Source organism: Cricetulus griseus, chromosome 5, assembly GCF_003668045.3.
Source record: "Cricetulus griseus strain 17A/GY chromosome 5, alternate assembly CriGri-PICRH-1.0, whole genome shotgun sequence".
NCBI classification, from domain to species: Eukaryota; Metazoa; Chordata; class Mammalia; order Rodentia; family Cricetidae; genus Cricetulus; species Cricetulus griseus.
Window position 1 is genome coordinate 13,334,942 of NC_048598.1, and position 25,523 is coordinate 13,360,464.

Below are 25,523 nucleotides of genomic sequence, written 5' to 3' on the forward strand. Positions count from 1 at the left end.
TGTGCTCCAAGCATGGGGATGGGAGGTGTCCAGCAGGGCTGGGGAGGACTAGTTAGGTAGGAGTACTTCTGAACAGCTTGGCTTTCTCTTCTCCAGCGAACCCCAGAGTCTCTCAGTTCACAGCCAGATCTTCCAAGGCATGGTGTGTGTGCTCTCATAGGGCTCTCTTGTAACTGTGTCCAACCACCAGGGCTATGAGCTCCTGGAGCAGATACAAGCTAGAGTATATGAGAGTCCACACAGACTGGACCATCTCCCTGCCAATAGCTCAACCCTAGCTCAGGGGACCTGGGCCAGCTCAATTTGTACCATTGTAAAACGAGGAGATTAGTGGTGTCCATCCCAAAATACAGAGGGCAACAACTGGCCTCCTATTTCTTTTCACCAAGGCATAGGGAAATAGCAGCCCCACACCACCCAACTTAGGAGGTCTAGAAAAGTGCCATAGCCTGAAATAACTTTGACCTCAGAAGTGCTCCTTAGAATCCAGAGACCCCTAGGAAAGGGTTGCATATCATCTCTCTATTGCTAAGCAGGTGGTGATTAAACCATTGAATGTGTAGCTTTTAGCTATGTGGTTTTTTAAGCATGAAATGCAGACATATAATTGACAGCTGAACAAAAAATACAAGATAGAAATGCAAGCCATTAATAGAATAAACTTTAAAAAATAAACACATGGTCAAAAATAAAATCCATAAACATATATCATGGTGGACGGTAGCTATGTGCACCTAGCTTTATAACCATGGTCATCTGAAATCCCATGACTGGCAATATTTTAGGTGGGTCAAAATACGATCACCGCCCCTTAAGTAGTTGTTCAAAGAGCTAAGATCTTCAGTTTTTTTTTTTTTTTTTATCTTTCTTGAGCATATAAAAAGGACTTCATTTACTGAGGAAATTTAAACATGTTTATGAATATACACAATGCTTCCAGAATTAACCTTGGGAGAATGTACTATTACAGAGTCAATTTTTCAAAAAGGCAGAAAGAGCTAATTAGAAACCCCCATGACTCCCTACACAATCTATACATCCAGTACTGGGAAATGTGTGAAGATGAAATTCACGGCAAAAGGAGTTGTAAAGAAAATAATGCTGATAACTTAAACTACTGAGAAGAAAACTCGCTCATTATGGTTATAAAAAATCTGAAAGAAGCAATTAACAGAGAAGAAGTCTTTTGCCCACTTTTTCATGAGGTTTACTCTACCATGCCTGGTGGGGCAGCTCAGTTTGCATCATGGCAAGCCAGGTAGCAAAAGGGGGATGCTGGAACTTTGGGGCTTCTCTTATTTTTCCCCTTTTATTTCTACCCAGATCCCTAGCCCATGGGACAGTGTCACCCATATTCCTCCCTCAGTTAATGCTCTCTGGAAACAGCCTACCCAGAGGTGTGTCTCATCCATCTGCCATTAGCTATGTGTTTCACGCATGGTAATTAACTGTGATTGTCAACTTGACTGGGTTCAAAATCACCAAGAAGGAGACACAGCTCTCTCTGTAAGTATTCTAGAGAGACTTACACACCCACACCCACCCCAAGGTATGTGGCATCATTCCGTGCACTAACGTCGAATGCTGAATGACAGAGGGAAAAGAGTCAGCAAACTAAGCACCAGTATTCGTGTCTCTCTGCTTCCTGACTGGATCCAGCGTACGCAGAACTGTCTCAGGCTCCCACCCCACAGGTAGAAATGCTCTCACCCCCATACCTTGTCTCCACCACAAACTGTACCCTCAAACCAGAGGCCAAAAGAAATCCTTCCTTAGTTGTTTCTGTCAGGTGCTTTATGAGGGGGATGAAAAGTTATACAGTGTGGGGCCAGACTGGTTAAACTGCAAAAATCCAAGCTCTTTCTTCCAGCCCATGATTCAGATTGGAAGCTAGAGAAGGACTTGCCATGATCCAAAGAGGTTCCAGGCAGAGATGACCCTGGGCCCGGACTTGAAAAGCTCTTGTCACACTGTGCCTAGCACTTATTCCAGAGAGCTGAGAGGTGGGCGGGGTGGGGCGGGGCAGGGCGGGCGGTGAGCACTGGGGAGGATGGGAGGTGGTACCTGTTTAACATTCCTGCGGTCAGCGGCCGTCTTGGCCATGATCATGCGAAAGGTATAGAGGATGAGGCCGGGCAGCCTCACCAGCTCCATGCCACTGCCGATGAAGGCTGAGGCGATGACGTAGTTCACAAAGAAGGCGCCCTGGTCTGGCAGGAAGACACACCTAGGAAGTGACACAGGCCTGTGAGCTGGGAGCCCAGAGCTTCCTCCTAGCTGGAAGGAGAATGGGGACCTCTGGGAGGGTTTTCCCTGCACCCCTCATTTGGCACACATTTGTGGAGACCGTCTGGTTGTCAGTTACTATGCTGAGAGCTAAGAGTAAAGTTTAGCCTAATGCTGGTAATCCCTCCATGGAGACAGTGGAGGCAGGGGGATCATGATTTTAGGCCCTTCTAGCTACAGAGAACGACTTTTTCTCAAATTTAAAATAAAATAAACTAATAAAAAAAATCCCAGCACTTGGGAGGCAGAAGCAGGCAGATCTCTGTGAGTTCAAGGCCAGCCTGGTCTACAGAGCTAGTTCCAGGTTCCAGGACAGCCAAGGCTACCGAGAAAGCCTGTCTCACCACAAGAAAAAAGAAGAAGAAGAAGAAGAAGAAGAAGAAGAAGAAGAAGAAGAAGAAGAAGAAGAAGAAGAAGAAGAAGAAGAAGAAGAAGAAGCGCCCTGGACTCTGCTGACTTGCATTTACACACTCTCTGGGGACCCAAACAAACATAGGCATATACAATATGGCAGGCTGAGGGGCTGCCCGGCTGGGTGGGAATGTCAATGAGCTTAGAAGGCTGATCAAAAAGGCCTCTGAGGTGGAGCTGGAGAGATGGCTCAGAGGTTCAGAGCACTGACTGCTCTTCCAGAGGTCCTGAGTTCAATTCCCAGCAACTACATGGTGGCTCACAACCATCCGTAATGAGATCTGGTGCCCTCTTCTGGTGTATACAGATAACTGTATACATAATAAACAAATAAAATCTCTAAAAAAAAAAGGCCACTGAGGAAGCAGGTCACCTGGACACCAAGAGACCTTAGATAATGACATGGATGAAGAGTTCCTGGCATTGCCAAGGAACAGTAAGAGGGCAGGGTGGGCCTGGAAAGCAGTGGGCATGGAGGGGGCAGAACGTGAGGCTGAAAAGCCCCTACAGCATGGAGGACAGTGTGACAGCCACAGGGGTGCACTGGATGACGGCTGACTCCACAGCTTCCTTGGAGATGGAACGAGGATCTCCTGCTGGACTGGGACTGTGTGACAGGAAGGAGAGGACGGAAAGCAGCGGGGTGAGCTCCAAGGCCCTTTCTGAGCCGGCTTGAGAGTTACGAGGAAGACAGGGGCATAACAGATCTGGGCTAGGGCAGGTGGAGTCCACAGCGTGCAGCAGGGGCTCCATCTGAGGCTGAGGCAGCAGACAGAAGACTCAAAGCCGTCGTATGCAAACTGTGGAGTTTGCATTTTTCTTTAACTTCTTGGTGCCGGGGGAAGCCCAGCGAGTGCACCTCTGGCCCCTTTGTGCACATATTTTAATTCAGTAGTCGGATTACAAAGAAGCTACGAGTCCAGACGAGGAGCGCTAGGACAGAGCCCTCAGGCAGCCAACACCTAGCTCTTCAGGAAGTCTCAAGGAGGGTGCAGAGGAGATGCTGAGGGACAGGAAGCCATGAGCAGAGTTCAGAGTCAAATGAGAACGCTGTCTCCAGGAAGAGCCAATAAGTCAGGTAAGGCTCACAGGTCACAGCGAATAGGAACTGCGAGCTGGCCATTGGATCTGGTAGTCAGAAGCCACTGGCCACTGCACCAAGAGCCAGTTGGGTAGGTATTTGTCTATCTGTAGACACCTGCTCCTGAGTCACCAGGCAACTCAGCAAGAAACAAATGTCCCATCCTTGCAGGCCAGCCTCCCCCACAACCATTCCCCATCACTCTGGAGCCTTTGGGGCTGCTGAAAGCCCTGAGTATAGGGGAACAGGCTGAATAACAAGCCAGGCAACCTTGGTTGAGTTACTCAACAGCTCTGAACCACCCCCGCACCCCCGTCTGTAAAATGGAGGCCTGAATAACATCCACCTCACAGTGCTCTCTCTCTCTCTCTCTCTCTCTCTCTCTCTCTCTCTCCTTGTGTATGTTTATGTATGTGTGTCTCTGTGTGAGTGTCTGTGTGTGTGTGTGTGTCTCTGTATGTGAGTGTGTGTCTGTGTGTGTGTGTGTGTGTGTCTGTATGTGAGTGTGTATGCGTGTGCTCGCGAACACTAGATATCTTCCTTTATGGCTCTCCACCTTATTATTTGAGATCCTGTCTCTCTCTCTCTCTCTCTCTCTCTCTCTCTCTCTCTCTCTCTCTCTCTCTGAAACTGGAGCCCACCCACTGGCTGGAAATGGCCAATAAGCTCCTGGAATCCTCCCATCTCTGCAAGCACTTTACACAGGGAACTGTCCCCTCATGGCTTCTTGTGAGGGTTGAATAAGAAAAGGACTCAAACATCTAGTATAGAGCTATTTTAACAGCTGTCAAAATTAGGGGAGTGTATCACACAGGGTTGCTGTACTAACAAGGACACATACCATCCCTAAATTGAACTCCATTCTCCTGACAAAACGATCCACAGGCTACACAGTCACGATGTTAATTAGGAGCCTTCCCTGGCTGGGCATCACTGAAACCCAACAGTCCCTTCTCCCAGAGGCTCTGCGGTCTGTAAGTAAGTCTCAGACAAGGAACATGACTGCCACTGATTTGAGTCTTGACCTACATGACAACCGAATTTCTGCAAGCACACACACAGTAGGTCAGCTCCCACAGCATGTTCCAGGACTGCAAGAGGGTTGGTGTGATTGCAAGTCCTGCTATGTCCAAGGGAGGATGCCTGTCCTGAAGCCTGACACCCCACTGTAGCACCCCCCCCCCAAACACACACACACAAAACTCTTCAGCTCTGTACTCTGGATGGCAGCTGAGCCAATACTTACTCTAGCCTGATGGAACCATCTGAGGAAGTTTTGTCAAAGAGCCACCGGAAGAAGAAATCCAGGCTGAAAGACAGATGAATTCCGTGAATTTCTTATTCATTTGGATTTAGAGGTTTTTTGTTTGTTTGTTTGTTTCAATACTGGAGATGAAACCCATGGTCTCACACACACCAGTCAAGAGCCCTGCCTTCAGGTTTTCTTCCTCAAGCTTCATATGGTCATGACTCACTTTCATTTCCTTCCCCTCTAAAAGCAGTCCCAATCTTGAGACATTTGTCCCCTGAGGTGCCCCTTATATGTGACTCTCACACATGCTTTAACAGGCACTTCCTTCCACAAGACAAACACAGCCAGGACTAGACCCTCCCTCCAGGGGAAGTCCTCTGTAAATTTTGTTGACAAGCTCTTTGTTTTCAAGGACTATCATATGTCCAGACTAGATGGCAAAAGCTGGGCCCTGCTTCTGACTGGGGCTGGACAGGAAGCAGATGTACCTAGTCAGGCCGAGGGAGGGCAGGATCAGTACCATGAAGATCAAGAATATGTAGACCTTGGACACCATGATCCGGTTTTCCCCCGACCTGCAGGGGACAGAGACAAGTAAGACCCAGCGATGTGCCCGCTGCCCTGGGTGGAGTAAGAGGCATCCACCCCGGAACAGGCTCAGGCTCTGCTCACCTCGTCCAATGAGATTCCAGCAACGTGGAGTAGTATACTATGGATGGGAGCAGGGCCGAGAAGGACCAGAGCAGGAGGGTGGGGAAAAACTGGCTGATGACAGGGTTCTGAAACACAAGGGCCACCACACAGGGTCAAGATAGGTAGGGTTGGGGGTCCCTGGGGACCTGGTGGCTCAAAGTACTTCTAGCCATAGTCCAGTCCTCAGACCCTGGCAAATAAACAGGAACTGCACTTCTTGATAACACAGACCTTCACAGCAAAGAAAGGAGGACGTGTGCAATGAGGCGCCACTCATCCGATGGGCCAGATGAGACCGGCTTCTCCATCCCCAGTGGAGAGCTGAGGGCTGCTGATTGGAGGTCAGGCCTCCACCCCAACGGGCCTGCCAGTCAGCTCGCCACAGCTCCAGGGGGTCTGCCCCTAATCCTGTTCCTACTGGTTGGACTGGCTACTGTCATTACAGAATTTATTTTCACTGATTAAAGGAACACAAAAACAGGAAGAAATTCTCTTTGAACACTAAGCTGGGGCTATCTAGAGGTATGGCTCAGTACAGAGTGCTTGCCTAGAATGTGTGAATTCCCAGGACCTCAAAAACAAATATGTAAAAATTTAAAAGCTGAAGTTGAACATTTTTAAAAGATTTACTAAGGTCAGTTTCTAAAAACATATTGTTGAATCACATTAGAATAAATTAGGGGCTGGAAAGATGGCTCAGTGGTTAAGAGCACTGGCTATTCTTCCAGAGGACATGGGTTAAATTCCTGGCACACTTGGTTTCCTCTAGCACTAGGCATGCATGTATGTTTAAATGTTTGCTTTAAAACCCTGTCTCAAAAACAAAACAAAACAAAACAAACAAACAAAAAAAGTAGCACCCAAATGCTAAGGGTGGTGAATTATATTTGCCCAGTGTTGGTGGTGCATGCCTTTAATCCCAGCACTCGGGAGGCAGATGCAGGCGGATCTCTGTGAGTTCAAGACCAGCCTGGTCTACAAGAGCTAGTTCCAGGACAGCCTCCAAAGCCACAGAGAAACCCTGTCTCGAGAAAAAAACAAACAAACAAACAAACAAACAAAAATGTTTGCTTTACTTTATCTATTCATTTATTTGAGGTTCTTGGGACAAGATGAAGGGCTTTGTGCCTGCTTTCTTGTTTTATCACTGGGCTACATCCACAGTTCAAATTCTTACTTAATGAAACCCAAACTAGGATCAGAATTGATGAAATAATAATGTAGTTTATACAAGACAAAGGGGAACTCCAACCATCAGAAATAGACTCAGAGAAACTTGTCCCTACATCAAAAGACTGGAAAGAGAATGAGTTTTACCTGCTGTCAGTCTAAAGGAAACTATGCCATGTATACTTAAATGTTAGGTGTAACATGACAAGTGACCAATCCCAGCTAATAGAAGGAAAATTCAGACTCAGAATTCACCAGCCAGTGATGACAAAGCCAGGACCAGGGTTTCAGGGCCCCTCCCAAGCCGTGGGATTATAGGTGTGCACTACCGGATTCGGCACATAACCTATCTTAGCCTCTTGGGTATCTATGGTGCCTGATCACCTGAGGTGTTTTGAAAAGAAAGTTAATTACCTTCAGCAAATACAATGCTTTAAAACAAGATAACCAGGGCTAAACTGTAAAATAAAGCCACTCACAATCCCACTCCAACCAAGGAGGCTCCTTTCGTGTGTCCTATGCCTTGTGTTCCTTCTCTGTCTACATATATACGCGGTCGTTGGAGCCATTGCTGAAAAGCAACTCTACATGGTGTGTTGGCGGCTTTGTTTAATTGGTTGTTTGGGGTTTTTTAAAGCTTGCTTATTTTTATTTATGCTCATGCATGTTTGCCTGTGTGAGTTTATGTACACCACATTCAGCATGCTGTGGAGAGCAGAGTGACAGGCAGCTGTGAGCTACCTGGTGTGGTGCTGGGAACAGAACCCGTGTCCTCTAGAAAGGCAGTGAGTGCTCTTAACCATGAGACATGTCTCTGGACCTGGCTGGCCTGGTTCTGAAACAGGGTCTCACTCTGTAGACCTGCCTCTACCTCCCAAGTGCTAGGATTACAGGTATAAGCCATCATGCCATGCTGTATATTCCGCTTTTATTATAAGCTTACCAAAACAACTATGCAGTTTTTCATAAATGCTTCACATTTTCTTCAGACTAAATAGTCTTCATTCAACTGAAATGAATTGAGCATCTTCCTGTTGAGCACTAAACTGATTCCATTAAATGAAGATAATTGCATGACCATAAAGGCTCCATAATAAACATCACCATGCCTGCTTCAAGCTTAAAATGGCAAACATGGGCTCAGAAGCACCCACTGGACAAGACTACTTGCTGTGCAAGCATGAGGATCTGAGTTCAAATCCCCAGCAGTCCATGTGAAAAGCCAGGTTTGCACATACTTATGCCCACAGCACTGTAAGTAGTGGAGACAGGAAGATAGCTGGAAGCTGCCAGATTCGGACCAGGGTCAATGAGAGACTGTCTCAGAGTAATGCACACACACACACACACACACACACACACACACACACACACACACACACGGGCGCTCACAGGACAAACATGACCTGAGTGACATGTTTGCCATGTTTGTGACATGGCCCCCTGCTTCAAACCTTCAAACCTTCAGGCTCCATGTCCAGTTCTCACCGCCCCCCCCCACCCTCTTCCTGCCGGTTATTCACTCACATTCAGTGCATGGATGGGTTTGGTGACGTTGAATTTGTCCATGGTGGATATAATGATGGAGGGCGTGGTCAGGAAAAACAGCACCACAAACAGAGAGAAGTTGATGCCCAGCCACTGGAGCCACCAGCGGACACCCTGGATGGAGAGGTTCTTCCTGCAGAGGGTGACACCAGCCAGGATGCTCGCTGAATTAACTCCCAGGCACAGGCCATCTACGGCACCACAGGTGCCCATGGCTGAGACACATCATTAGGTCAACTTTAGGGAGGCCAGACTAGGGCTCTGGCTGCTCTGGACCTCAAGAGCAAAGCAAGTTCTCTGCACTGGCCTTTGGTCATAAGAAGGATGAATTTCAGGTCCCAGAGCTCAGGAGAAAACAGCTGTCAGCAGTGATGGGAAATACCAGTGATGTCACAGACATCCGACACTGTCCAGGCAAAACTCCAGCACGATGCTTCTTGAGTGATACAACGCTTTGTAACTAACAGCACACACTTTCGAGGGAGGGCATGGGCTGAGGTTCAAGGAGGCAAGCAGGGAGCATAGGCACACCCAGACCTGACTCCTCCTCCCACAAAAACAGCCTCAATTCTGGGATGTTCTATGAGCTCAAAAGCAATGGATATGTGCATCCAAGATTTACTTCACCCGAGCAGCTGAGAAGGCCCTGCCTAGCAGACGGCTTGCTAGGGTGCCTCCAGCCTCAGTGTGGGTCCTAAATTTCATGTGAGGTCTACAGACGTGGCTCAGCTCAGTAATATGGCCTCTATTCCAACTGTGCTGTGTAATGTGGCAGGCACATACCCACGCGGCTACTGAGCACTTGAGGCGTGGGTGGCCTCAGCTGAGAGGTGCTAGGAGCAAAAAATATTCAACAGATTTCAGAGACTGAGTATGAATGGAAGAAACAAAAGTCTTGATTTAAAATATATACATATATAGGCCGGGCATTGGTGGCACACGCCTTTAATCCCAGCACTCGGGAGGCAGAGGCAGATGAATCTCTGTGAGTTCGAAGCCAGCCTGGTCTCCAGAGGGAGTGCCAGGACAGGCTCCAAAGCTACACAGAGAAACCCTGTCTCGAAAAACCAAAGGGAGATATATATATATGTGTCACATGTTTAAACGTTAAGATTTGGAGTGTACTGTAAGAGGCTTAAATTAAAATTAATTTCAATCACTTCTTTTTCTAACATGGCTACCAGACAGTTTTTTATGAGGTACATCGCTGACATGCTATTTCTTCTGGACAGCTTTTGAATGCTAGAGACTGACCATGGGGGAAGCATAGACTCCCCTGCCAGACCTTATCCAACACATCACAGCACCAGGCACAGAGCTGTGTAGCCATTAAATGCAAGGCCACAGGCACTAGAGGAGGGATCAATGATTGGGAGTGCTGCCTGCTCCAGGGGATCCAGAATCGATTCCCAGCACCAACACAGAGGCTCCCACCATCTATATCTCCAGTGCCAGAGAATTATGACGCCCTCTCCTGGCCTTTATGGGCACTAGGCACAAACATGGTATACACATATACATACAGACAAAACACCCATGTACATAAAAATTAAAATAATAAACCCATGGAAATAGAATAGTAACCAGCATATAGTAGGTGTTTAAATATTTGTTAAAGAGCTGGGCATACCGGTGCGCACCTTTAATATCAGCGGCAGGTGGATCTCTGTGAGTTCAAGGCCAGCCTGGTCTACATAGTGAGTTCTAGGACATCCAGAGGCCCATCTCAAAACAACCAAAAAATAATAAAATAATAAATAAATTTTGGGGGTTATTTGAGACAAGGTTTCTCTGTGTAATAGTCCTGGCTCTCCTGGAACTCGCTCTGAGACCAAGCTGGCCTCAAATTCACAGGGATCCACCTGCCTCTGCCTCCTGAGTGCTGGGATTAAAGGTGTGTGTCACTATCTGGCAATAAATAAATATTTGTTTAAGAAAAAAAAAGCCAGGCTATACCTATGCTCAGGGTAACCAGGCAGGCAAATACACACACACACACACACACACACACACACACACACACACACACACACACTATTCCCCCATCCCTCCATCCTCCAACCCCTACAGAAAGCCAGGTCTTTCTCCCACCCTCCCCAGTCTGGGAATTTACCAGCAGATGTCCTCAGGGTAGGAGGCGAAGCTGACAGTCCACTTGGAGACGCAGAGCTCTCTGCTATAGGAGGACGGCTGGGGCTCACCTTTACACCGAAAACCCTGGCACTTGCAGGCATTAAAGTCTTTCAGGATGCTGTCAAGAAATGCACACGGTATTACAGTGTGGTTCACCTGCGTCCCACACATCCACAGCAGCCGCAGACAGAGTAAGAGTGAGAACGCAGGATGCCTGCCCCATTGTTACTATCATGTTGTAATTAGTGACCCACGTATGGTGTGCTGCACACCTGCAACCCCAGCGCTGGGGAGGCTGAGGCTGAGGCAGGAGGACCAAGAGTAGTTGTGGTGGATTGAATAAAAATGGCCCCCATAAGTCCATAGGGAGTGGCACTGTTAGGAGGTGTGGTCTTGTTGGAGTGGGTGTGGCTTTGTTGGAGGAAGTGCATCACTGGGAGTTAGTTTTGAGGCCTCAAAAGCTCAAGCCGGGCCTACTGTGGACCCTGCTGCCAGATATAGAACCCTCAGCTCCTTCTCCAGCGCCATGTTTCCCCGCCATGACGATAATGGACTAAACTCTGAAACTGTTAGCCAGCCCCAGTCAAATGCTTTCCTTTGTAAGAGTTGCTGTGGTCATGGTGTCTCTTCACAGCAATAGAAACCCTAAGACAGTAGACAAGGCCAGCCTAGGACACATAGTGAGTTCCAAGCCAATCAGAACTATTTAAGACCCTGTCTCAAACAACCAAAAAGAAATGCCATGCCTGCCGCACTACAGAGGTTTTGGTTCGTCCTCTTCATGACTCTGCAAGCTACAGGTTGCTATATCATTTTACAGACAAGGAAACCGAGGCTCGGCACATTAGGTTTCAGCATTCCCGGCCGCCTGGCCCACTTCCATATTGTTTGCACTGTCCTACTAAAACATGCCTCCAAGGGGCCACCCTCTATGCCTCCTGTGACACTGGAGCACAAGGCTGACTCTGTGCCACCCAAGTGGCTCCACTTCCCAGCCCTCACTTTGTCCCCAGGCCAGGAATAGCACCAGTCACAGTGCATACTGCTCATTCCTGAAGTTCCCGCCTAGGGCTTGTGGCCTACCGTTAACATCTCAGGCTCCTCTCTGTTTTGGCTATCCATAAAGTAGCCCACAGAATCTCACTGGTACCTCAGAGTACCTCTCCTCTTCCTACAGTCTGAGGCCAGAGCCCTTGCTAATATCCATCCCCAGAGCCACCATGCCTGAGGCACAGAAAGCACGGGAGGGTTGACATCCTCTCTGCACCCCACACACACTCAGTCATCAAAGGTGAGGTGACACCAAGGTCCTAGGCCTGGGAGTACTTCCTAAGCTTGCAGCTCAGGATCCTGTAGCTACTGACACCCAGAGTGGCTCCACGGTGTCCCCATAGCTGTCCATTTGTCAACAGACAGAGCAGGGCCCTGGGTCCTGAGTTTCAATCCAGCTGGCAGAATGCTGCACACAGACAGAGGGGATGACTGGTGAACGCTCAACTGTGGGTCTGGGACGCATCACCCGGCAGGGGTCAGCCCGGACCCAACCCTACCCACTGTCACTCAAATACAGACTGGAATTCCCCCAAGAGGCAAGGGCCGTGTGCCTTTACACAATAGTCAGAAATGAGCAGGTGGGGTCAGGGGGGCAGCCACACTCACAAAGTAGCCATGGACTTCTCACGGAAGGTGACAAAGGCCATTCCTAGGGGCTGGTCCTGGACCCGGCACTCCTCAGCTGCAATCCTCTCCAGCAGACTGTCATTCATTTGGGTGTAGTAAGAGATAGCATCTTCCTGCGAGAAGACACAGCCCCTGGGTGATGTGACCCTGTGCAGGCGTCGGGGGACCCGTGCCTGTCCCCTGCTCCACTCACCCTCTCACAGCCCCGCACTTCGCAGCAGCAGAACTGGCCACAAGTCTTGGGGTTGATGAGGGTCAGCCGGCCCGTCTTCGCCTGCAGGTTTGTGTAATAGGCCAGGCTCTTCTCTGCCTTCCTCCTGAAAGGTAGCAGTGAGGCACAAACTGGGACTCACCGTCCCAGGGTCATGCCACAGCCAACAATTAGTCACCAGCAGGGTTAGGGGTTTAATGTTGAGATCCAGAAAGAGGCAGGCCCACCCTCCCCCTCGCCAACTGAAGGATCCCAGCAAGGAAGCAGGTGGGCATCTGGGGGCAAGACCTAGGAAAGCTGCAGCTGAACCCAGGCATCCACCTCCTCACCTCTCCCTGCACAGGTGCATCAGCTTCGCCACGCTGTAGCACAGCTGGACATCCACCACCTCACACGTGGGGTACGCATTCCTGTGGCCGGCAAGGAGGAGGGAAAAGAAAGCCATTGGAAGAAAACATCCCTGTAGAAATGACCACCCATCCACCCTTGCATTGGAGTCACGCTGCTGCTGTTTGCCGATTGTCCCTGATCTTCCAGAGAGAGGAAAAATGTGAAGTTTAATACAAAGAGGTAGGTGTGTGTGTGCGTGCGTGCGTGCGTGTGTGCATGCGTGTGTGAGTGTGTGTGTGTGTGTGTGTGTGTGTGTGTGTGTGTGTGTGTGGCCATATACAGAATGCTAAACATATACTGTATCACTTTTTACATCTCAAGCCCCAAAGGCATTTTTTTTCAATTTTTAAGGCATGAAAGTAACTGCAGTAAACTGGTAAGTGTGCACCTACTCAACTTTTGGTTAGTAAGTTTCTCATGGGGACACATGACTTCGCAGGACTGAGGTAAGGCTCAGTGGTAGAGTGGTTAGCACACATAAGGCCCTGGGTTCCATCCCCAGCACCATCATCCTCCCCTGCCACCCAATGGAAGGTATTGATCATCTATTCTAGGGATGTATCTACCTTAGGTTATCATTGAAATCCTAACCCCACCCCCAACCTTTTTGAAGGCAACAGACCTCTAGAGGGTCTGAGAACAGCAAAAAAAACCTCAGGCTGGAAAATGTCTAGACACATATTAACTGTCAAAACACACACACACACACACACACACACACACACACACACACACACACACACACACAAAATGCCTGCATCACCAAGGGTAAAGGTAAGTGAATTTTTGATCCAGAAGTTGAATTCAGGCAGCCAAGCTACAAGGTCAGCCAATTGCTACCACAAAATGGCCCTGAGCCATATACAAAACAATGTCCACATGACTCCCAAGGACTCCAGGCCCATATCAGGCACCACCTGCTACTATTCTGGGTGCTGGGAGCAGAGAATGCTTAAGTTTACCTTTTAGCAAGTGTGTGAGAGCAAGCCCATGGAGGAGCCAACTAATTTGTTGGTCAGGAACACCATTTCAGACCCCAACAAGAGCTCTGATGAGGGCTGGGGATGCAATTCAATGGTAGGGGCTTTGCCTAGCAAGATTCAGTGATGGGAGCCACAAAAAGATGGAAAGAAGGCTTAGAGGAAGGGGTTCCTGGTGAAAGTGGCCCTGCTGCAAAGCAAGTCTACAAGTCCATTGCAACAGCCTTCCCCAGGAAGGCTTCCTAAAACAGGGAAAGTCTGAGTCACACAGTGTTTGCATGGCAATGAGCACACTTGTTTTTCTAGTTAAGTGTATGTATGAAGTAGACTCACTGTTTCCAAACACTGCCTGGCAGGCAACGCAGAGGAGGATTTTTCAAGGGACAGAAAATCATCCTGGTATCAAATGAATATGCACACATATTCACAGACACATATAAACATGCACATATATGTAAATACCTCCAAAAAGAGCTGTAGATATTGGAGAAATCTGTCAGCAATTTTAAACATCCTTGTACAGTTCTGTTTATACAGTTCTGTTTACTCACCTAGTGCTTTTGTCACAGATCGCACGAGGCTCACCTGTAGCTAACTCCTAGTATTTGTCAATGATGGCAGAACTGACAAGGGTGAAGAGGAAAACTTGGAGCTGCCTCTTTTGCTAGGAATTGAACCTGAGCCTTTCCCTGTGCTTGTGGCTGTACTCATTGCCTGCTCTGCCTGCAGGAGCTATGGCTGCAGAAGCTGTCCCAGAGCCCTTGACAGCCAGAGGCTCTCCTGACAGACATCTAACATTCCTGGGTCCGGGAGACCAGCTCTGTGAGACAGCTTGGCTCTCAGCCTCCAGTGTGAGCACTCTCTGTACCTGTGCTTCAGCCTGCACTCTGGCTTAACCACAACAGCTAGAGAGTACACACCACCCCACCAGGCTGCTGGCGAGGCTCAGAGAGAACACACCTGGAAGCCACTTGATACCTGTGGCAGGGATGGATTAACCCTCCATATTGAGACAGAAGACACAGGTCTCCATAGCGCAGGCCTCAGGGCCTCCACACAGCCTCGTTCACCGTGAGTGGCTCAACGGGGTCTTTCTCTTACCGGAAGTGGCTCTCCACAGTCTCCTTTCTGGCTTCTCTGGGGAGTCCTGTGATGAACAGGGTCTGTCTCACCTGCCAGGGAACATATCAGGAAGAAAGTCTCAGAGACAGGTCACAGGGTGATGGAGCGGGCAGGTGTCACTTCCTTCACATCTCCAGAAAGAAAACCATGGTAGATAAGAGGTTCAGGTTTTCTCATTCTTGGCCTTGAAGAGGCCCAGCGATGTTATTAATGTTGCATCACTTTCCAAAGCAACTCATAAGTGTCTTCTGCAGGGCAGGGAACTGAGAAAGAGCCCAGGGAGTGACAGTGGCTCAAAAGAGTCACACAACCAAGCAAAGAAGTTGAAACCAAGTCACAGTGGGGCACCAGTCCTTAGCACAAACTGTTCTGGCTTGGGGGAGGGGTGCTGATTAGTTTTTTTTGTTTTTGGTTTTGGTTTTTTTTTTGCTTTGTTTTGTTTTTGGCAATTTGACACAATCTAGAGTCAACTGGGAAGAAGGACCCTTAATTGAGGAATCACCTGTGGTGATATATTGTTTATAATTTATTAAAGCTTGCCAGAGGATTCAGAAAGCAAAGTCAGCCACAAGCTATAGAAGCCGGGCACACACCTTTAATCCCTGCAACCAGAAGTTAGAATATGGTGATACACACCTTTAATCCTAGGACTCAGAATTAAGAGGTAGAGGAATCTCTGTGAGTTTGAGGCCACCTAGATCTACACAAGAGTGAATCAGTCTAAACGAGAATTATAGCTCACACCTTTAATCCAACATTAGGAAAGTATATAAGACAGAAGCAAGGTCTCAGAGAGGCGTTCCTTCTCCAGCCACACTGAGGAGAGGCAGCAGTTTGAGACTTGGTGAAGAGCTGGTGTGTAGATCAGACCTTTCAGCCTGAGCTTGAGGTGAGAGCTGGTGGTCAGCTGTTTTGCATCTCTGATCTTCAGGTTGAAACCCAATATCTGTCTCTGGGTCCTTTACTAATTTGTGTTACAATCACGCAAATCAGATTGGTCTGTGACCATATCTGTGAGATACTGTCAGGAGAGATGATGGATATCTTAGGGCCACTATGGGTGGCACAATCCCTAGGCAAGTATTCCCGAACTATCTAAGAAAGCCAGAAGGACAGAAGAAACCTGGGAGTGAGCCAGCAAGCAGCATTCTTCCCGAGTTCCTGTTTCAGTTCCTGCCAGACTCCCTCAGTGCCAGACCGTGTTCTGGAAGTATGAACTTAAGTAAACTTTTCCCTTACCCTCAGTTGCTTTGCATGACTTACCACAGTCACAAAGGAAACTAAAACGGGAAGGGTGTTTTATTTTTGCCTTGTCATGCTAGGTTATCAAACCCAGTGCCTGGCACATAGCAGGCAAGCACTCTACCACTGTTCACACTCTGTCCTGGGTGTACTTCCTCACTTCATAGCAGTAGCTATAAGCCCTGACCCAAAGTACAGCTTACCAATAAATTAAATGATAATAATAGTAAATTGAGTTTGTCGATGCATGCCTGTCTGTATTCCTAACATTTGGGAGGTGGAGCCAGGATGATCATAAGTCCAAGGTCATCTTTGGCTACATAGCTAGCTCAAAGTCAGTCTGACCTACACAAGACCCTGTCTTAAAAAACATAGTGACAAGCCGGGTATTGGTGGTGCAGGCCTTTAATCCCAGCACTCGGGAGGCAGAGGCAGGTGGATCTCTGTGAGTTCGAGGCCAGCCTGGTCTCCAGAGTAAGTGCCAGGATAGGCTCCAAAGCTACACAGAGAAACCCTGTCTGGAAAAACAAACAAACAAACAAAAACCATAGTGACCGATGGTGGTGGTGGCGATGGTGGCGATGGTGGCGGCAGTGGCGGTGGAGAGCATAAACACAGAAATCAGGTCCCTGCACCCACTTAAAGTGCACTGCTGACACGGTTCTGTGGAGACCACGGGAGGCTGTCCCTTCCATCTCTTACTTGAGACCCTCCCAGACATGTCCCAGGCCCCAGCCTTACTCACCAGGTTCTCTTCTTTGTATCTGATGGACCGTGTGTGATGCCACATAAAGCCCACAGTGAGGAGGAGGTAGATGACGGAGAATACGGTGTGCAGCCAAAGGAGGTCATTGCTAAGGAAGGTATCACCTGCTATCAGGGCTGGGCATCCCAACACAGGGGATGAGTTACAGGGCTTGCGGTGGGGTAATCCTCAATGGGCACTTTGCCAAGAGCCAATAGCTTTGCCACCAGCAGAGGCCATATGGTCAATGGCCCTCACCAGCGAGTAAATACTTTGGAGCAATCCCTATTCTTACACTGGGCTCTACGACTCCTACAAAACTGAAGCTTCCCAGGACATGTTCATACCACAGCCCAGCAACACAGCAGCTTTGGGGTGTTTCCAGCCTGCTCTAGGCTCCCAAACCAGCCTCCATTGTGGTCAACAAGCTCCGTACTCACTTCGTCTGCAGGTTTGCTATTGTTGTCCTCCCAAAGCTGTAAGGGTCTTTATCTGTGGAGAAACAGACACTTGGTTCCAGGGTCACAATGAGAACCCAGGAAGTGGCCTAACAGACCTTGATTTAGAGTTCTATAGCTCAGGGAGGCACATCAAACGATGCCTAGACATGGCATGTCTTCCTAGACATGGGGAGCTAGGAATGACAGCTGTTGACAATTGTTGTTGATGACAATTTATCAACCTATTTAAAGCTCCATCAACCTGGACCTCTGCGACTGCTTACCATGCCAGCAAAGTCATAATTAAAGTTCATTTTGCACTGATGTTTGTTTTAAAGACACTTTGATGACAACTAGAAGCATCCTTGGTTGCTACCAACTCAAGGGTCTCATGGTTGAGAACCACCAGATGTCACAAGTGGGTCTGGGATGGGATTTTGGAAACTCCTGAGATGTAATTCCACAATGACTTTGACTGTCTATCACAGACATCGTCTGGGTCCTTGAATAGTGGCCTCCAGCTTGGGTAAGGGCAGGAAACTGAAAGATACATTCTGAAGCTGGGAGTGGTGGCTATACTTATAATCCCAACACTCAGGAAGGTGAGGGAAGACTAGCCTGGACTGCATAGTAGGAGCTTGTCTCAAAAAAAAAAAAAAAAAAAAAAAAAAAAAAAAAAAAAAAAAACAAGCAAAAACACTCCTGCAGAAACCTCCCAATTCTATAGCACCTGTGGTTGGCTGGCTGGCTGGCTCACTGGTTGGTTGGCTGGCTGGCTGGCTGGCTGGCTGGTTGGTTGGTTGGTTGGCTGGCTGGTTGGTTGGTTGGTTGGTTGATTGGTTGGTTGGTTGGCTGGCTGGTTGTTTGGTTGGGTTGCTTTTTTCCATACTTGGATTTAAGGGGCCCTAGTTCCCAGACCAGATTTGGATGGATCTTCCTCTAGATCTTTATTTGGATGATAATTTTCTCAAAGTCACTCTAACACTGTCTCACGTCCCCCAGGGTCTACTCTACCGAGTCCCTTCCCTAGAGCCACCGCCCCCATTCCATCCCAACCCAGACAATGGCCAGGGAAAGGGTCTCACCCAGCAAGTCTCCTGAGAGGTTGACAGGCAAGATGACGCACAAGGACAAGAAGCTGACCACCACCAGCAGGAAGATGAGGTGCCTCTGGAAGGACAGGTAGTGGATGGCGTCCTCCCCACACCACTCCAGGATCTGGTCATCACTGGCCAAGACACACACACACGTAGACACATTCTTAACAGGAGGCAGGAGGCGGCCAGGCCTGCAAGGCCTTGTTGCATGGCAGTGTTTTAGCCCGATTCCTTTACTTTGATGCGTGGTTACAAAGGCAGAGAAAAACTGTATAGCAGTTTTCAGGAGCACACGATTTGCAAAGGCAAAGCTATTGGCATGGGTGCCGGGTCAGTCCGAACACCATGCTCTCAGCAGAGGAAGTGCCACGCTCCGTGTTCTGTTGCTAGAAACATCTATGCTCCCCTTATATAATGTATGAGGCATGTGAATACAACCTTCCCACAACCCCTACTTCCACAGCAAGATGGCAGTGCAGTGTACTGGAGCCCTCCTTCTCGCCCTCCCTCCCCTCCCCCACCCCCAGGAAGGGCAGGGAGAATAAAGGGAGCCATGTTTTGAACATTTTATGTCTCATTCCATCCAACTATATCACTCCTTCATGACCCCAGAGATGGAGTAGTGACCTGATCTGCCTTCCTACACACAAAGAATTCCTGGGTCAGTTGGAAAATCCCAGGCTCACAACAGCCAGATTTCCTTGCCATAGAGGGAGAAGGGCTAGGTGTTCCACCTACTCTTTCCCAAATATTCTGCACACAGCATGGGTTCCAAGGTTCCTGCTCCAGAGACCAAGAAAGCCCTGTGTGGTAAAGCCAGAGAAGCAAGCCTGGAAGCATGAAGAAAGTGAATTTACACAGCACAGCATGAGCTCTGCATCTGGGCACCTTACTGCAGACTCAGCACAGCCACACCTGAACGGGCTCAGAGGAACTAAATGGCCATTGCCCTCCTCACCCACCCAGCAGAGCTCAAGGCTGCAAGGAACATAGAGCATGTCCAACCCCCAAGGATGCCAAGGATGCCTGGGTCGTGCTAGTGAGCTGCATGCTTGCTCAATGTTTCACTCCAGGGTGAGCTTTGCAATTTACACCTTTTCCTTCTTTTTAATAACTTATTTTTATTTCATGTGCATTGGTGTTTCCCCTGAACGTCTGTGTGAGTGTGTGGGATTCCCTGGAACTGGAGTTACAGACAGTTGTGAGCGGCCATGTGGGTGCTGGGGATTGAACCCAGGTCCTCTGGAAGAGCAGCTGGTACTCTTAACCACTGAGCCATCTCTCCAGCCCCACCTTTTCACTTCTAAGCAAGCCATGAACACACCCATCTGTTTCCTCTTCCTTCAAGAAGTTCTCTGGCTTCTCCCAGTGACCCTGCCTCCTGCCAGCAACCCCAGCTACAATTCCTACTGAACTCCCACTCAAACTCAGGTGGGAAAACTGGGGCCCTGAGAAAGAAACTCAATATCCTCAAACCAACATAGCTCATTAATGCTACAATAATCCTTTTCTTTTATATTATATAAGCTAATTAAAGTTTTGTTGTTTTGTTTTCCTTTGGGCAGGAGTTATTCTACTTAATATTTACCACCGACTGTGTATGGTCAGGAACTCTCCTAGACAGGTTTATATGCATTGGGATGAATAAGTGGAAAATAAAATGTATATTTTTTAAACATAATTTATTTTTATTTTTTTATATTCCAGTTTTGCCTGCATGCGTGTCTGAGTGAGGATGTTAGATCTTGGAGTTACAGGTGTGAGCTGCCATGTGGGTGCTGAGAATTGAACTCAGATCCTCTGGAAGAGCAGTCAGTGCTCTTAACCGCTGAGTCATCTCTCCAACCCCGAAATAAAATATATTTAACTAAGGGCTAGGGATATAGCTCAGAAGTAGTACACTGGTCTGCTATGCGTGAAGCCCTGGATTCAATCCTATATTCATATGGCTGTATGAATAGCCTCATTTGGTTCAATGAGGTTCTCTCTCTCTCTCTCTCTCTCTCTCTCTCTCTCTCTCTCTCTCTCTCTCTCTCAAGCTTAGAACTTAAGGAGAGAAATCTAAGAAATACTTGGTGATAAATTCAGGCCTGGTTGGCCACTTCTGTGCTCAAAGGAGCCAACCCTCAGATCCCTCAGAGCTACAGGAGTCTTGGCTCTGCCACTTGTTCCTGTATACCCCAAAGTCTACACGGCCACGCTTGCTAGACACCTGTCATTGTGTGTCACACTACAAACAAGAAGTTCTGGCAGCTAAGCAACCACTGGCTATAACTGCAGGCCCCCTATTTCTAATAAGTAGAAATATGGGAGAAAGGGCCATCTTAGAACTGATTAAAGACTATAAAAAAAACTATGGAGGAGGCCAGGTCAATTCCAATGAACTAATATGTGAGAGACTAATGGAAGCTGTGCCCAAGGTCAGGTGGAGAAGCCTACATGTATGTCTGTGTGAGGTTACCAATCTCCTGGAACTAGAGTCACAGACAGTTGTGAGCCACCGTGTGCATGCTGGGAATTGAACCTGGGTCCTCTGGAAGAACAGCCAACAATCTTAACCCCTAAGCCACCTCTCCAGCATGAAATATTTTTAAATAAAGTTTATCACTAGCTTCAAGAACCTTTGAAATAGCCAGGCGGTGGTGGCACACGCCTATTAATCCCAGCACTTGGGAGGCAGAGGCAGGTGGATCTCTGTGAGTTCGAGACCAGCCTGGTCTACTAGAGCTAGTTCCAGGACAGCCTCCAAAGCCACAGGGAAACCCTGTCTCGAAAAACCAAAAAGAAAAAAGAAAAGAACCTTTGAAATCCAACTGCAGTTTGGGGGTCCCTGAGTGCCAGTAGGGCTATTTACCTGAAAGAGCTTCTTCCCTGTGTCCTAACTACAGGGACTTCCAGCCACTTTTGTTCTAACCCCTAAACAGTTTGGGGTTTGGGGTCCTAACCTGGAAAAGTATGGGAGACGCCATCACAGGATCAAACATCTCAGCTACTTCCCCCTGAATGAACAAACGCCCACACAAAACCACATGCCCCAGCAGACACCCCTATCTTACTCACTGCAGGCGGAAGATGGCAGTCAGCCAAGGGCAGCATCCCTAGAGACAGAGAGCAGGCGTTAACATCCAACACCCATGTCTTTGGGAAGCAGATACAATCACATCGTTGAGATTAAATAACCATCCTATGGCTTGCTGTGTAAAACAGGATTCTCCTTCTCACATTTGGTGAGAATGCTCTCATTCCTTGCAAGGCACAACTCCATTCGGGGAAGGGATTAAAAAAAAAGACACAACCTTGATAAAAAAACCTCTCAAGTTATGTCAATCAGTGGCATTATATAAGCTACAGGGTCAAATCAAAAAACGTCAATCAAGAGCTGGGGAAAGTGATGTGGACTTCTATAAAATTATTAAATTGTTTCCAAATGGCAAGAAGAATGGGACAAACAAAACAAAACAAAACAAAACAGGAACAAGTCTTGCGAATTGGAAAGTACCCTAGAGCCGGTCCTGGAGAAGGAAAGAGTATGTGTCAGTTCTGTGATCTCTTATGTCTTACTGCTCCATAAAGCCAGGTGGCTAACAGCTGGGAAAGCAAATATTTGTTCATCACTTATTCAACAATGACTAAGCACCTACCAGATACCTAGTGCTGGGGGACAAGGGTGTATGAGGTAGGGTTTCTGCCCACATTTGGCTCAAAATCTAGCAGACGAGTCAATAATTAACTCTTACACAAGAACCATATGTATGAGAGAGGAGTAACTCGTGTGTCACAGTCAAGTTGCTGGCAAAGCCCTGGGGATCCACAGCCCTTTCTGCCTGCAGTTAATGGAGCCTTGCAATGAGGGATCCCTTAAACACTGGAACTCCTTCCAGGTTCTCCAAGTCCTCATGTTTCTGTTCATACAGAAGGGGGCTTTCTCCAGAGTTGACCATTCTCAGATCACGGTGCTGCTGTTAGTCACTGAACTGGAGTAAAACTGTCCTCCACCAATCATTACCGCAGGCTGCACCCTCTGCCCTTTGGGCCACAAAAACAACCATCCCTTGGATACTAACCAGTTCATTTTCAAAGTCGTGTTGCCCTGAGGAAGAAGATAACGACCTCTGGAATCTGGCCTCACTGGAGACATGAAAGAAAAAGAAAAGATAAGTAATTATAAAATTCAAAAATGTTGAATATACATTTCCAGTATTTTGTTTCCTAATTTTAGAGTTCAGGATTAAGGCTGTTGACTCTCAAAAGTTGCAACAACTATAAACCACTCCCCCCCCAAAAAAAAAACAAAGATGGAGGCAATGCCCACAAACCCATATGACACAAAACTCTATGTTGTACAGGCTGAACAGCACACGGCCAGGGGCACATCAACGAACCATACCTGTGTGTACACCCTCCAACCTCAGCACTGAACTGGTCCCCTTAAAGGAACTTCAGAGTGTTGCCTGTTTACAGTGCAGTTCCTAACACATCCAAATCAATTTGGAATGCTGTATTTTATTCCACCAAAGTGACTGGAATGACAGGCAATAGAGTCTTCATTTCAGAGAGAAAAAAAAAAGGCCTGAGAAAGAGTGGCCATAGAAACAAAAGATAATAGGTGAACAAATTACCCCTCTCCCATCCAGGAAGTAGTTAAAGAAAAGTAAGAATACTTATAAGGCCTCATCAATGGAATGAGTCCACTTCAAAACACACAGGGGACTGCAGAGTTGGCTCAGGGGTTAAGAACACTGACTGCTAGCCGGGCATTGGTGGCACACACCTTTAATCCCAGCACTCGGGAGGCAGAGGCAGAGTTCGAGACCAGCCTGGTCTACAAGAGCTAGTTCCAGGACAGCCTCCAAAGCCACAGAGAAACCCTGTCTCGAAACAACAACAAAAAAAGAACACTGACTGCTCTTCCAGAGGACCTGGGTTCAATTCCCAGCACCCACATGGTAGTTCACAACCATATGTAATTCCAGTTCCAGAAGACATCCTTTTTCCAGACATGCCCTCTGTCCTCTGTGTGAACCAAGCACATGTGATTCACAGACATGTACACATGCCAAACACCCATACATATAAGATAAAAATTATAAAAAATATACACATGTGCATGCATATACATTGTATTCCTGTTTTTTATCTAATCCAAGATACCAGTGGTGGTCAGGTACATAATTTTTTTTTAATGAATCTTTAAGAAAGAAGCAATGGTGCCAATTAAGCTGTAACTGATAATCTCATGTTGGGCATAGTGGGGCACACCTATAATTATCCCAGTATTCACTTGAAGGCTGAGGCAGGAGGATCCCAAGTTCAAAGAAGGCCAACCTTTGAGGCCAAAGCATAGGAAATATTTTCTCAAAAAAGAAAAAAAAAAAAAAAAAAAAAGAGGCATCCCATTTCCAAACTCAAAGGTGAGAAACGCTCAAGTGTGAATCTCAGAGCATATGAACTGGCAAGTTAAATACGGTGGCCTGCAAGTGCATACGTGTGTGTGTGTGTGTGTGTGTGTGTGTGTGTGTGTGGACACGTGCGCGCGCGCTCGCGTGCTAAGGTGCAGATATACATGCACACACATGTGGGTGACCAGGGGCCAACACTTGGCATCTCCCTCAGTCTCTCTTCATCTTATGTTTTGAGAGAATCTTTCGCTGAACCTGGAGTTCAGTGCTTTAGCCAAGGTGTATAATATATTACATTAGTAAATTGTCATGTGCTGTCTGAGCTCACTGAGAGGCTGGCCCTGGAAATGGGATTGCTCACCCTACCTCTCTCGGCATTTCAAACCCAAACATATCTATCTCAAAGTATCCTCTAAGAACCCTTGTCTGTCTGGGAATGAGAGGCCCTGCTCTAGTTCTGTGACAAGGAGAGAAGAGCAAAACCGCACTCTCGTGTGAAAGGGCGAGTGAGTCCTCAAGAGTTAGGAAGTAAACCCTTCCCACAGAAGTTACTTCCCGCAGCCTCTCCGGGGTGCTGAGGTCAGGGCCTTCATGCTTAGGCCCAAGCTGAGTGGAACTGTTAAAGGGATCTTCTGCGGGCGGAAGGAAGCATCTCTCTAAAAGTCCCTTCCTCCCCAACCCCACCTCTGCAACATTTCAGAAGCTAAAGCAATGACCATGGGCCTCCGGGATAGACCTGAGAGTGGAGCGTCTGACACCTCCCGTTCACTTCAAGTTGCCTCATCTGACACACGTTCCAGAGCTTCACAGCAACCAGCCCAAACAGGAAAGTCTAGTTCTAGGATTCGTCTTCACCTTTAGTAAGGTGCACAGAACTGCCCCCACCCAGGGCAGAGCAGGAAAGGCCTGAGGTCTGGCCAGAGAGGCCGTGTTTTGTTAACAGGCTTTAAGCCCTGACCAGGAAGGAAGGCCGGCCTCTTCCCCACACCTGCCTTCCTTCTTGATCACTAAGCCAGCCCCAAAGCAAGGTAATTAATGTCAAATATGATATTCTCAGAGAGCTGTGTCCAAGGTGAGAAAGAAAATGCTATCTGCTTCCCCTAGAGACAGAAACCCTAAAAAATGCTACCTGTCTCCCCTGGAGATAGAAACCCTAAAAAATGCTATCTGCCTCCCCTGGAGACAGAAACCCTAAAGGCAATGATGGTCCTGGACAGCCTGAAATCAGAGCCCCAGGAGAGAGGCTCTCCAGCACTGGTTTCCTTGAGTACAGCTCTAAGCAGGCAGACCTCGAAGGGGGTCTTTGGTGACAGCTTCTGGCTCCAGCCCATCCCAGAAACACACATACATAAACATAATACACACATGCCTACACACATACATGCACACACATGTAAGTAAACATGCATCTGCATATACACATGTATGCACAATGCACACATATCCACACATAACACTCACACTCAGAGGGCTGCATAGACACGGTCACATGCTCGGTTAACTGTTTTGTTTACCTGCCTGCTTCTGATACCAGGGCTATGCGGCCATAATCCCAGAATCTTCTCCTTATGAAGGAAAACACCAGGACTAAAAACTAAAAGGAGAAAAAAAAAAAAACCAAGTCAAAGAACATTGGCCAGGCT

General features: G+C 47.8%; 1 protein-coding gene across 4 annotated transcripts in view; it reads right to left on the reverse strand.

The window, feature by feature from the left end:
• The window catches only part of Tmem63a (transmembrane protein 63A), a 36,809-nt gene that overhangs the window by 4,204 nt on the left and 7,082 nt on the right, over window positions 1-25,523 (reverse strand). The window contains exons 3-18 of one of the 4 annotated variants that reach the window (XM_027418818.2): window positions 25,395-25,474; window positions 22,546-22,609; window positions 21,542-21,579; window positions 18,470-18,612; window positions 17,385-17,436; window positions 16,945-17,053; window positions 14,937-15,007; window positions 12,795-12,875; window positions 12,448-12,571; window positions 12,234-12,367; window positions 10,555-10,692; window positions 8,421-8,574; window positions 5,703-5,809; window positions 5,519-5,605; window positions 5,025-5,087; window positions 2,065-2,227 (exon numbers count right to left, since the gene is read on the reverse strand). In XM_027418818.2, the coding sequence (XP_027274619.1) occupies window positions 2,065-2,227; window positions 5,025-5,087; window positions 5,519-5,605; window positions 5,703-5,809; window positions 8,421-8,574; window positions 10,555-10,692; window positions 12,234-12,367; window positions 12,448-12,571; window positions 12,795-12,875; window positions 14,937-15,007; window positions 16,945-17,053; window positions 17,385-17,436; window positions 18,470-18,612; window positions 21,542-21,579; window positions 22,546-22,609; window positions 25,395-25,474 (1,608 nt within the window). Of the gene's footprint in view, window positions 1-2,064; window positions 2,228-5,024; window positions 5,088-5,518; window positions 5,606-5,702; window positions 5,810-8,420; window positions 8,575-10,554; window positions 10,693-12,233; window positions 12,368-12,447; window positions 12,572-12,794; window positions 12,876-14,936; window positions 15,008-16,944; window positions 17,054-17,384; window positions 17,437-18,469; window positions 18,613-21,541; window positions 21,580-22,545; window positions 22,610-25,394; window positions 25,475-25,523 lie in introns of those variants that run through there. The other 3 variants (XM_027418820.2, XM_027418819.2, XM_035445168.1) reach the window with 3 other exon arrangements.